General features: G+C 48.8%; 1 protein-coding gene across 10 annotated transcripts in view; it reads right to left on the bottom strand.

Moving 5' to 3' along the window:
* Positions 1-13,324, bottom strand: part of Pde4dip (phosphodiesterase 4D interacting protein) — a 213,693-nt gene that overhangs the window by 5,093 nt on the left and 195,276 nt on the right. For 7 of the 10 annotated variants that reach the window (XM_075981819.1, XM_075981818.1, XM_075981821.1 and 4 more), the window contains 10 exons: positions 13,051-13,182; positions 12,361-12,480; positions 10,642-10,831; positions 9,967-10,091; positions 6,271-6,492; positions 5,048-5,164; positions 3,687-3,913; positions 2,747-2,890; positions 1,632-1,770; positions 1,333-1,379 (listed from right to left, as the gene is read on the bottom strand). In XM_075981819.1, coding sequence (XP_075837934.1) covers positions 1,333-1,379; positions 1,632-1,770; positions 2,747-2,890; positions 3,687-3,913; positions 5,048-5,164; positions 6,271-6,492; positions 9,967-10,091; positions 10,642-10,831; positions 12,361-12,480; positions 13,051-13,182 — 1,463 coding nt within the window. Of the gene's footprint in view, positions 1-488; positions 550-1,332; positions 1,380-1,631; positions 1,771-2,746; positions 2,891-3,686; positions 3,914-5,047; positions 5,165-6,270; positions 6,493-9,966; positions 10,092-10,641; positions 10,832-12,360; positions 12,481-13,050; positions 13,183-13,324 lie in introns of all 10 variants that reach the window. The other 3 variants (XM_075981820.1, XM_075981814.1, XR_012911416.1) reach the window with 2 other exon arrangements.

Here is a 13,324-nt window from a genome sequence, read left to right as displayed (position 1 = left end):
ATCCAGCAGGAAGGCCTCTTGGTAAGTCATGTCCCAGTTATCAGAGAGGGGGTCCAGTCCCTAGGACCTCAGAGATAATCTAAGAAGAGTTCTAAGCTGGGTGGTGATGGTGCACACGCCTTTAATTCCAGCACTTGGGAGGCAGAGGCAGGTGGATCTCTGTGAGTTCGAGTCCAACCTGGTCTACAAGAGCTAGTTCCAGGATAGGCTCCAAAGCTACAGAGAAACCCTGTCTCAAAAAAACAAAAACAGAAAACCAACAAACAAACAAACAAAGAAAAGAAAAAGAAAAAAGAAGAGTTCTACCATTATAGACTTGGAGCAGCAGGCTCACAGAGAGGGGGCCAGCCAAAGCCACACAGCCAGTTAGTGACAGGCCTTGGGACTAAGTTAGGCCCAGGCCTGTGACTCTCCACAGGGGCCTGGCAACTAGAGAGGCGTGCTTCCACAGGCTGAGCCAGTGGTGCCGGAGGCCATGGGTCGGTTACCTTTGCTGGGACAGGAATATGGCCGCACAGAGGCAATCTCGTAAGGGCCGTGCTACAGAGGCTCGGGAAAGAAAGGAGTCAGCAGAGAAGAATTAGACCAAGACAAAAGAGTGAGCTACACCAAGGCCCAACCCCCTTGCGCGGGCAGACATTGTGGCAGACGCAATTAGGAACTTTCTGGGCAGAGACTGGGCTGCTCTGGCTGTGTCAAGTCTATATTCAGAGAATAGGTTCTGATTTCGAAGCCACATCATATACACATAGTTCTCCCTCACACTGCTTTCCCGGGGGAGGGCCAGCACTTAGCATTTGAGTTAACTGTGGAGAACACCTGCCAGGGATAGACATCTTTCCCCTTAGTGGGCAGGGTTTATTTTCAAGTTCTCTTCTAGATCCATGAGACTAAACCAAGATCATCCGGGACCTTTAAAGGCAAGGATACTCCCAACCTCGCAGCCATCATGGCGGGGGCAATTTGTAAGGTTCTGTCTACGTTGTTTGTATTTTCCACAGAGGCTTTTAGGGAACTCCCGCCGGGCACAACTAGCCTCTGAGGCAAACTCCAAATGTCCCTGCCCTCAGGGGTCACCTGTGCTTTACTTCCCAGCCTCCTCACCCCACATAGAGGACACGAGCTTCAGTGAAAGGGAGAGAGGGAAACAAGATGAGGACAAGCAGAGGGGCAGAGGAGCAAGGTAGGGTCGGGTTTGCTGGGGGGCCATGGCCTACACTGGACCAGCAGGCTCTCAGAATATCAGAGCTAGCCAGGGGCCCCACAGACACGTGGCCAGAGCGGTGGGTTAAGGACAGGTTCTGTGGTTAAGTGCTGCAGTGTTGCCTTTACCTCTAAGTTAGTCCGTGCCTTCTTCAAGACATCATGGGTCCTGGTCACTGCAAACATAAAACGGTCCCACAATATGGAAGTTACCAGTTGAGTCTGACTTGCTTGGCACATGCATCCTAAACCACTTTCTCTGCCACTCAGTGTGTGTGGTCTGTTGCTAGTCACACCCCTTCCCTCTGTACCCACCATTGCTCATCAGTGCCCCCTAACATTCCCGAGTCCCTCTGGTCACTATTGATCAGCTGCAAGGTCGGGTGTCTTGGAAGAGCCCTCCCCACGGGTTCTTCATGGACACCTACGGTGGTTCACGATGTACTGTTCCATGATCTTTTTCTTCTGCTTAGCCGTCTTCAGACGCTCGTTAGTTCTCTGGAGGAGCTGTTCCTGTTGGGACACTTGGGCTCTCAGATCCAGGAGTTCCTTCTCTATCAACTGACCCTGAGGAGGAGGGATAGATTCAGACAATCCCCCTATGGCTGAACGCATGCTGTGCACGCGATGGTCGAGTAGAACGCTACCATTTTCTCAGTCTTTTTGTATTGAATTTCCTCCTTTAAAACCCCTCAAACCTTAGCCAGGCAATGATGATGTACATCTTTAATACCAACACTTGAGATGCTGAGGCAGATGGATCCCTGAGTTCAAGGCCAGCCTAGTCTACAGAGTGAGTTCCAGGACAGAGATATGCAGAGAAACCCTGTCTTGAGAACAAAAAAAATAAAACAAAACAAAACAAACAAACAATATCAAAACCCTCAAACCCCAGCTGGAGACAGCTGAGGACCAGGCCACCAGAGAGACATGGAAAAGCCTGCTGGAGAGAGCCTCTCTCTAGGTCAGCACTAAATCTCAAATGCAAACAAATGCTCTGTTTGGTCCTGTCGAATTTCCTTTAACTCCTCATCGTAAGTGACACTTAGGAGTTCAGGGATGTTCTATCTGAAGAGATGGGGCTGGCCAGAGGACAGTGGGAAACTTTCCAAGTATCTTCCACTGTGGTGACATGAAAGCACCTTGGATTAGCATATCTGGGTCCACAGACATCAGGAACAGTTATCTGCAGTTGGAATACCGCCGTGTAAGAATCTGCCAACCACAGCCCTCCAGAGAGGCAAGCAGACCACAGGAGGTGGCTGGCTTCCCCAGGCCTGACCCAGAGACACAAACTTTAAAAGCTGTTGAGACTCCAGACCATGGCTAAAAGAGGCTCTCATGTTCATGGTGACAGTCTATAATCTCTTGGCCAGGCGGACCTTAGGGGTGGAGGAAGAGCGCCATATTGTCAACAGGTCTCTTGATCAGCTCAAACATCAAGGTACAAGACCTAGAAATATCTGAAGCTGAAGCGGTTGGGAGCAGGGCCATACTGGCATGAAAAAGGCAGGTTTCAACCAACCAAGACCCAGCCTCTTACCGCTTTGCCTACCAGTCCAGGCCCAGGCGAGCTTGGCAAGGCTGCTCTCCAGAACATGGTGAGGAGAGATGCGGACTCTTCTAGGGTGTGGCTCAGAGCACTGGCACTGCTCCGCAGCTCCCGGACACTTTTGTTACCTGGTACCTGGGAAAAGAGGACAGGGTAGCCATGGATCTCCCATCACTCCCAGCACCGGGCTCAAGCATCCCGTGTGAACGAGCCCAGCACACAGGCCTGCTGCAAACCCTGGCTTTACCCTACAGTTCCAGGACAGCTGGTCTCTGCCAGAAACCCTTCTTGTGTTCCATCCTCTATGAAACTGTGCCTTGCTTGTCTGACATGCAATTACAGACGACCGTTCCTCACACTGTGCCTGCCACACCCTTTTGTGCATATCAATAAGAAACTCTATCTTGCTCCTTGGTAGAGGGTCCTTATAGACAAGGCTGTCCTGTGCAGGCACCCACGAGTGGCCAGTCTCTCAAACAACATCGTCACTTGTGCCTGCTCCCTCTTAACAACCGAGCACACTGAAGAGCTTCGCTGGCTGCCTCCCCTCCTGTGCTCAGTCTGAACAGGGTATTAAGTGCACTACCCTTCCTATACACGAGTTTGTGTGGCTGCCTGTCCACTGGATTGACTTTAATCTATCTAGGCGAGGCTTTATGCCAGCATTCCTAATCTGTATAAGCTATCAAAGTTGCTAAAAAACAGTGGCATGGTATGTCAGCATTTTACAAGTGCCCTGTTATAAAACACAGGGTTTTCTGGGGCTCTCAGTCAAAGCATCAAGTTACCCTGATCTGTGGCAGAGTGAAGATGGGAGACAGGAAAGAGATTCTGACTGAATAAACCTAAGTCACTTGTGAGTGGCTGGGCGATGTAAAATGTAGAAGGAAGGACTGTGCAAAGAGAGTCCCCAAGAGTGTCAGATTCTCACCTCTGTGCCCTGAGCTTCAGGTCCAGGGATGTTGCACGCTGGCCTCGCAAGAGACAGTATCTTTTGGACCAGGAGCTTGCCTTGCCCGATCTGCTGCTGTAGAGCACTGTAGTCATCGACATGGCCGATGACGTGTCGGCCATGTTTGTTGGCAAAGGCTCCATCAATAGCATCGCCCTCCAACTTGGGAGGGTCCTTCATTGCTGCAGAGTCATCTGAACCTAGCTCTGATGAAGAAACAAAATAGAGTCCATTGCTTTCCCTAACAACAACTTCAGTTCACTCGACTCCAAAGGGACAATGAAAGAGGGAAGAAGCTGGTCAGCCTTCAGTAACACAGGACGGTAGAGTTCACAGAGCAGTCTACGTCGACATACTTATAATTAATCTTGTGTCACTTTGTGAGGCACATCCGAGCTGAGGTAGTGCTGTCACCAGACAGAATTTGGAATTGTCTGGGAGGTGGGCTTCTAGGCATGCCTGCTGTAAACCATTTTGATGGCATTAACTTATGTGGGAAGACACAGTTGTGGCTGACCCATTCCCTAGACGGGGTATCCTGAGATGGATGAAGTGGAGGATGATGGGAAACCTCTTTCAGCCAATGACCTTTAAGAGGCTGGGGCATGACTTTTTGGGTACCCAGAGAAAACTGCTGCCCACCTAGCTCTTGCTCTCTTGTCCCTACACTCCACACCTTGAGGTTGGACCCCCATTCCTGTTCTGTGAGTTTTTCCCTTACAATAAAGGATAATCTTGGAATCTTTTGGGGTTAGCTTGGGATTATTTGACTGGCGTTTCCCACTCCCCGACCCCCGTCCTTGACGCGTTCAGCTTCAGGAGAAGGCATGCTAAGCACTGGCATACGTGTGTTCACTGCTCTCTGATTCTGGTGCCAGATGCTATGTGACAGCTCTGTTGGGTACCCAGAACTTCCTTGCCGTGATGGGGGTGTAACCTGCAGCTGTGAGCCAGAAGCACCCCTTTCTCACTCACACTGCTTCTCTCTGGGAACTTGGTCAAAACAACAAAAAAAGATGCTACGACATTTTCAACAGGAAAAACATGAAGGATAAATACTGTCAGTGAGCAAGTTTCTGGGTAAAGGATGACCCGGGAGTGAAGCAGCCGGATACAGAGGAGGAGCCCCACTCTAGAACAGAGCAACGAGGGGACAAGAAAGGAAAACCGGAGCGGCAGGGAAAGGACAGGGAAGAGAAAGACAGAGGATGGTGCAACGGCAGGAGCCAGCCCGAGACAGACCTCTAGACACAGGGGCTGCCTGTCCCGAGAGTCAGCCAAGGGTTGTCTGCATCAGCAGCTTTCCATCATCATCTGAGTCTTTTCACTGCTGAATTTACCATTTGTCCTGGTGATGGTGGCAGCGTCTGAGTCAGGACCGGAGCAGGAGGAGCTGGGGAGGACCGTGGCGGGAGAACTCAAGCCAACATCCCGGACCGGAGGGGAAGCAGTTGAACCTAGGAAACAAAACAGCCGCCATGTCAGGTCTGCTGACATGCTACACACTGAGCCACGTGACACACGCGTGACCTCAGAAAACCAGCACCCATAGGCCACAACACGGAGAGTTGGCAAAGAATTTCGTGTGCACTCCTGAGGAGGGCATGTTTCAGAGAATGTCATTACTAGTTGAAAAGATTGGTAGGCATTTTATAAGCCCAATTTTGGATATAATTGTCATGTAGAATCTAGTACAATGCCTGGAATGGAATATGGTTAAGCAGAAATGTACATAGTACAGATGTTACATGCTGAGTTCGGGCATAGAGAGAGGCTCAGTGGGAGAGCCCTTTCCCCAGTCAGCAGTCTGGTTATTATCCTGCCCACTAGTGCAGCAGAGTCCAGTCCACTGCTCCTGATTGCCTCCTATGTGCCTGATCCTGGCTCCCAGCACGAGTGACCCTTGTTTGCCTATTAAATGTCTTGGGACTCCATTTTCTCATAGGAAATACAGAGATGCGGGGCTGGAGAGCTGGCTCAGAGGTTAAGAGCACTGACTGTTCTTCCAGAGGTCCTGAGTTCAGTTCCCAGCAACCACATGGTGGTTCATGGCCATCTGTAATGAGATCTGGTGCTCTCTTCTGGCCAGCAAGCATACAGACAGACAGAACACTGTATACATAATAAATAAATATTTTTTTTAAAAAAAGAAATACAGAGATGGGTAAAATGCCCTCTTTCAGTGAAATTGTATATTTGAAGACCCCTGGTAAATTCTAAAGCACTATATACATAGGAGGAACCAATTCTTTTTGTTCCAGACCCTTGGCTTAATGCTACAGATAACCATACATGCTATCTCTTCTCAGTCCCATTTTCAAGTGGAGTAAATTAAGGGTTAAACATTTGAGAATTTAAAAACTTTGCCCCAAGTGGATAACCTGAAAGTAGCAAACTTGGAACGTGGAGGCAGGCCTGATCCTGAATCCCGGGCTGTCACTCATGAGACCGTGTGAAAACATGTCCTGTCTCCGCCTGAGCGGGCAGAGCAGTTCAGCAGGTCTGTCCCTTGTGCCACAGACATCTCCCCGGGCGGGAGCTTCTGCTCCCCTCTCTTTCGTACCTTGAGAGAGAGGCTGTGTGTGTGCAGGCTCCACGTCAGCGGAGACGTTCTGGCCGACAGAGGAGGCTTTGCCAGCACCACGATCCAGCTGCTGTTCCAGCTGCAGCCGTAGACCATTGTTCACTTGGATGATCTGCTCCAGCTGGGCTCTCAGGGCCCGTATCTCTGCCACCAGGTAGCTCAACTCACCGGGGACTTGGCAACAGGAATCTAGGCTGAAAGCTGAAAGAAGAGAGAGGGGGACATAGCATTACTGACCATGGATTTCCACGTAATAGTCAGAAGGCTTCTCTGCGACATTCCTTCCTACCAAGGGCCCCACTGGAGGCTTAGGGGCTTGACCACATGTCTGTGAGACACAACCATTCTCATAGGGCACCAGGAGCAGAGCAGGGTGGTCTGTAATGAGCCTGGAATTCCCCTGAGGGTCACATTAGTCAAGCATGCCTATGGGGCATTTGGACTGGCAGGTGAGAATCAGCATACTGTGTCTCCTGCAGGCTCTAAAGCAGGTCAGCACTGAACTGGAAAAGACTGAAGGGGGAGGGAGAGGGAGATTTGATGAATGCCATATTGGGAGAGGAAAAGCAGGAACACATAGGCCTCTTGGCAACAGGAGAAGGGAAAGCAGGAACCTTAGACCCGAGTCCAGAATTCCTAGGTGAATGTCCACCTTCTTCATGCTTCTCATCCCTGCTTTACCACATGGAAGATAACTTACCACGTGTATTTCCACATGCAAGGATAAAAAGAGCTAATAAACAGCTCAGAATTAGACATTTCTTACCGGAAGACCTGAGAGCCACTTATATGTTGCAAGACAGAATTAGTTTTGGATTTTACCGAGACCGTACACCTTCTGCTACCTGTCCTGCTGCAGCTAGCTCACAGCTCACAATTCTCTCTGCCATGAGCTATGTGAACAGCCAAGCAGAGGGAGACTGAATATTTTGAGTATGTTTGTCATCAAATGAATATGTGGAAGAACCTATGATTTAGCTACCTCGCTGGATTCTGGCATTCAAAATCAGGAATTCTGGAGCATTAGCGGATTTGAAATGAGCTCAGGAACACCTGTGCACCAAGAGCACCGCATGAGAGGATGCACAAGCACCGCATACTGTATGCATGTGGGGGGGATCAGGATGAAGTCGCTTCGTAGATAAAGGTTCTATTACCCTTTCTCTTCCCCTGGTTCCAAATTCTCGCTAACTTTTGCTTGCTTTTGGAAAAGCTTTTGCTTTCTGCCCTTTATCTTCCCAATATCACTGTATCTTTTTAATGATAATTTTTAAATTTTGAGATTATAATACAGTTATATCATTTCTCTCCTTCCCTTTCTTCCTTCCAATCCCTCTCTTGTGACCCACCCCTTCCAGTTCATGGCCTGGTGGTTGTAATGCATACGCATGCTCTGCATGGCTCCCATAAAGTTACTTGTCCTTATCCATCCATGTTTTCAGAGCTGACCGTTTGATGTTGGATAACCAGTTGGCAGGCTCTTCCCTGGGGAAGACTATTTATTTCTCCCTTTTTCAGCATTCCTTAGCTGCCTGTGGCTCTCTGTTCAGGGCTGAGGCCTCATGACTTTCTCCCTTCCATATGAGCATTTGGGTACTTTATCTCCTCAACTGACCCTTATCTGTTCACCTAGAAAAGTCTCTACATTCATCCACGAGGCTCCCCAGATAAAGGTCTCCTAACTCTAGTATGTCCCACCAAACTGCATCTTTTTTTTAAATTTCATTTTTTTATTGTTTTTAATTGATCTATATATTTTTCTCTTCTCCCCTCCCTTTTTCTCCCCTCCTCTTCTACCCTCTTCCATGGTCCCCATGCTCCCAATTTACTCTGGATATCTTGTCTTTTTCTACATCCCATGTAGATTAGATCCATCTATGTCTCTCTTAGGATTCTCTTATGTTGTCTAGGTTCTCTGTGATTGTGAATTGTAGGCTGGTTTTTCTTCGCTTTATGTCTAAAAGCCAATTATGAGTGAGTACATATGATATTTGTCTTTCTGGGTCTGGGTTACCTCACTCAATATGATGTTTTTCTAGACTTATCCATTTGCCTGCAAGTTTTAAGATGTCATTGTTTCCAAACTGCAACCTAAAACTCTATTTTCAACATGGAGCTCTCCTCTTTGAAAGTAAACCCTGGTCTTGATCTTTACGTTTTCTGTCTGCCAGCGGCTGCCCTTTCCACCCCCTGATTTCATACTTCTCTAGTACCAAGGGGCTCCCGCAGGCAGAAGGACCCACTGCAGCCCAGCTCTGGGCTTCAGCCATTCATTCCAGCCTGACGCATTCCCTATAATTCAAAGTTCTAATTCATTTTCTCTTCAGCAAATTAAGGCGCTAGATCCAGCTTTAAGAAATTCAGTTTTGGGCTGCTGGTGGTGCACACCTTTAATCCCAACACTCAGGAGGCAGAGGCAGGCAGATTTCTGTGAGTTTGAGGCCAGTCTGGAAGGAAGGAAGAAAGTAAGGAGGGAGGGAAGGAGGGAGGGAAGAAGGAAGGTTTTTTGGATAAAGTCAGACCACTGTGATCCTGAATCCTTATAGGAAGGTAAGGCCTACAAGGCCAAGGAATGAGCCAACCTGGAGTCTGCCTGAGGGCCAAGCAACAGTTCCTGTCCTGATCATGCCTAGCCAATGATTGACCAGCACACAATTTCAAAGGATGGGAACTCAGCCTGGGTGCTGGGAGGAGGGTATAGAAGGCTCTCCTCATTGCTTAATAAATGGGTCTGCTTTGCCACTTACCTGACTCCGGGGGTCTGTGCCATTGACTCTGCACCTTCTCACCCCTTCCCTAAGGGAGCCCCTGCCTTCATTGTGCTCCCCATGCTGCCAAGTCCCCCACAAACTAGCTGCATATAAGATGTGGCCTCACCACATGGACATCTCATCCACACCACCACAGTTTCAGGGTGAGTGGGGCTATCAACAGCCTTTGCCCTACACTGTCCTTGTATAAAAAAGATTCTACCAACTTGCCTGCCTTCAAAACCATCAGCAGCCTCAGCGCCAGGCCTCCCGTTCCATGCTTTCACCATGATGCTTTTCTTCAAGCTGGTGATTTAAGTGTTTGTCTTTGCTGATCATACATATTACTTGATGTCAGCCCTGTGATTACCTGTTTATAACATAACTCATTATACCTTTCTCCGTTTGCCCATTTTATATGATGTGGGCCCTATTATAACCTGTTATAACTCATTAACATAATGTAACTCAGACCTTTCTCCGTCTGAGTAGGGAAACATACTTGGATTCTTAAATACTAGATTTTTATTTCAGTAGATGAAAAAAAACTGCTCAGTAAGTACCTAATATTTAAACCTAGACTAGAAATGTGAGACCTATTAGTGGTGTTTCATTAGGTATTGTTTTTCCTTTGGTTTTGAGTCAGTTTCTCCCTGTGGGAAGGGAGGAGGGTAGACATCCATTGCTCAGGCTGCTATGCTTGTTTTTACCACATTTGAAATCTTTTCAGTGACAGCCCGAGGACATTACTTTATTAAAACGAAAACATGCTATAATCTCACCCTGATTAGATTGTCTTTGATTACTTAAGTGAGTGAAGTGTGATCCTTGGGGTCTGTCCTTAAGGGCACCCAGGCTCGGCCCACTCATGTCAACAGCCCCCCAGCCTTGGGCTTGGCAGAGAAGAGGCAGAGAGTCCTCGTACCTTTCATGCCCGTCTTAGGGTTTCCGTAGAGTGACTCGTAGATCTGGAGCTCTGACTGCAGGGAGGCCGAGAGCTGCTGCTTCTCTTGGCACTGCTGTTGCAGGAAAGCCAGCTTGTGCTGCAGCCTGCCAAGGAGAGGCAAGAGTTCACTGAGTCCGTGGGGGATGTGAGCTGTGAGCCAGCCTGTGCCTGAGGCATCAACTCTGGGGTGGGGTGGGGTGGCGAGCACTTTCACTTAGCAGAGTCTGGGGCAGGTCAAGCAAACTAGCTTGAAGTCCAAGCATCAGCTCCCTTTGCTGGCAGCAGTGAAATCACCTCATGGGTCTCTCGCTGGCTCTACAGTGTTCTCCATGCTGAGAGACAGACACAGGGTTTCTACTGGCATAGCAACTTAGAGCTTTTAGAGAAAGTGATGTCCTGTATCTAACAGGAAGCATGGGAATACTCTCTTGCCGGTCTCCAACAGACCGAAACCTTCGTAATAGGACTTCACCTCTTGACCTTGGAATACCAAAAGTTATTCTTTTTGCTCAAAGTGGAGTCTTCCTTTTGCTCCCAGTGACCACTGTGGCAGGAACAGTGAGGGGAGTCGGTTTTCCAAAGGAAGAAACCACTGTTTTGTTAATCTCACGTCTGCACTGAAAGTGGGGCCTTCCTTACCAAGGCCCCGCCTACCTGGAGTCCTTTTCCTGGAGGGATAGCCTCTCTTCCCGGAAGTGCAAGATCTCTTCCTGCTTCTCCTGCAAGTCTTCCAGCAGCTGCTGCCTCTCAGCCTTCTGCTGCTCCAGCTCCCTCTCCAGCTCCTGAAGCTGGGCTTGAGAGGCGAGCAGAGCCTCCTGCAGGTGCTCCACTTCCTGGGTGTGTCCTAGTGAGTAGGGCACAGGGATAGTTATGTCATGGCCTAAAGATCAGCAGAAAGTCAAACCCCAAAATACATGTGAGGCCAGGCGAAGAAAAGTCCTGGGGTGGGGGGGCAGTCTGGCTTAGCGGACACCACATCCTGCGGGGTGGGGGTCTCTTTCCTAGTGGTGTCTGACCCTCTGTGTAAGCACACCTGCCCTTGCTCTGAGGGAAGGCAGCGTGTTCCTAAAGGCCAGTGCTTTCTAGGCGCCCACAGCAGCTGATCAACTCTCTACCTGCAATGTTATCAAAGACCAGCACTGATTTCTTGTTTATGGTTTTCAGAATATATTTTAGTCATCATTTTGAAAATTGGGACGTTTGGTGTTTTCTGACCACGTGACATTCTTGAAGAGGATCTACAGGGACTCTTCATCTGAGGCTAGTCCATGACAAGTGTATCCATCTCTTACTATGTCTCACCACTGAGGCTGGTCTCCTCTCCCAGCATGCACTGGAAAATTAATCTCTCTGCCTCCCCTCATCCATCAACCTTAGTTCTGTCCTGGGCCTTGCCTCTCAAATCTCCTTGTACTGGAGAAATAGCTCTTCTTGCCTTTTGCCTCCATAAGGATTCCTTCATTCTGGACTTAATACTCTCATATATTGTTCGTAGCCTTTTACTAGCCATTCAAAAGATATTTGTAAATAAAAATAATGTGTTACTAGTCAGATATTGGTTTAATCGGGTCAATTAATACTAAAGTAATTTACCTCCCAGGCCACATGGGAAATGATGCCCACTTATAGATGATGATTAAGCAGGGTTGTAAAAGCCTTAGAGGACATGGAGACAGGAGGACCACCGGAGGGCATCCCTAAGTGAGGGAGGTAGTGAGAAGGCCGAGGAATGAAGAACAGGACCCAGACAGCTGCCCACAGCTGTACTGGTCTGGAGGCATATGAGAGATTACAGATGCGTATGTTTTCTGCTGTGGATCCCAGTATCTATGAGCAGGTGGAAGGGGGCAGATTCCAAAGCGACAAGACAGCTGGGTAGACAGCTAGCTGGATGAATGTGGCACACTTTAAAAGGCATGGGCTTCCTAGAGCCATTCAGTCCCAGAACCTAGCAGCCTAAGGGCCAGGGTTGGGATCTCTTAGGGCAGTGGTTCTCAACTTCCTAATGCTGTGACCCTTTCATATAGTTCCACATGTTGTAGTGATTGCAACCATAAAATTATTTCTGTTGCTACTTTATAGCTATAATTTTGCTACTGCTATGAACCATAACGTAAATATCTGTGTTTTCTGATGGTCTTAAATGACCCTCGTGAAGCGGTTGTTTGACCCCCAGAAAAGGTCTCACACATTGAGAACCATTGTCTTAGGGAATAGCCCCTTGTAGACAGATTAGTAATGTAAATCTTGGACTGGTAAATCTGGGTAGCTGTTCCATCAGCCTTCTCTTTGCTTTTCCAGCTGGTGATCATTCTGGCCAGGGTAGACACAAGACCTAGGAGGAACTATAGCTTGTGATTTTGCACAACCCACCTCTGGAAGCGTGACTGAGCTGAGCCTGCAGGCTTTGGTTTTCTTCCCTTAGGGCTCTGTTTTCATTGTAGAGTTGAGGCATGGACTCCGGGCCCTGACTGTAGAAGTGAGAGGTGGAACCTGTCCCAGAAAACACATGTATGTCCCATGTATCAGATGCTTTTCCTTTCCCCCAAAGATCTGCTGTCCTGACCCAGCAGAAATCTGCGACCCTCAAGGTGTGGGATTAACGAGCACAGTGGCTGATGCAGAGTGATACGTGTTAGTTCTCAGAGCATGCATTCTTGTGTGCCCCTAGCATGTGCAGTCATTACAATTGTGTAGGAAGCTTCTTCTCCCTCACTGACTGAGGTTGCTGTATAGAAGGGCCAATCGCATATATGAAGGGTGACCTCCAGATGACAACATTGGCAGGGGTCGGGGCGGGGGTGGGGGACTAATGGCCTCCTAAGTGAAGTGGGTGGGAGAGGCTCTTCATCAACCTGACTTACTGCTTACCAGTCACAAGGACACAGAGAACCAGTCAGGTACATAGAGATTAGGGACAAGAAGCTAAAGAAAGTCAGTCTCTGAACTCAGACACATCGGACAATACTGTGACAACCGAGTGAAGGAAAGAGCATTGGAGGGCTTAGAGCGTTGTGGAGCTCTGCCTAGGGACTGTCGGGACAGAGGCTGGGCCTCGCCTACCGCTTTCCCGGGCAGTGGAGCTGAGTCTGTGTTGCAGCTGTTCCCGCAGACGGTCGTTGACACAAATGGACTCCTCCAGCCGCTGGCGCAGGTTCCGGATCTCACCAAGATGCTCTTCCAACAGGTCGGCCCCTGCAACCATCCCGGGACAAGGCAGGAACTAGAACGCTGGCTGCTAGGGTAGGTGAGCTCCGCCAGGGCATGCTTAGCCTGGCCCTAATATCACCTTCCTTACGCTCACGGTGTTTTCCCACCCAGACAGCTTTGCTTAAGA

Source organism: Microtus pennsylvanicus, chromosome 7 (genome assembly GCF_037038515.1).
Source record: "Microtus pennsylvanicus isolate mMicPen1 chromosome 7, mMicPen1.hap1, whole genome shotgun sequence".
NCBI classification, from domain to species: Eukaryota; Metazoa; Chordata; class Mammalia; order Rodentia; family Cricetidae; genus Microtus; species Microtus pennsylvanicus.
Note: the sequence above shows the minus strand (reverse complement) of the source record. Positions and strands in the feature narration are given on the sequence as shown.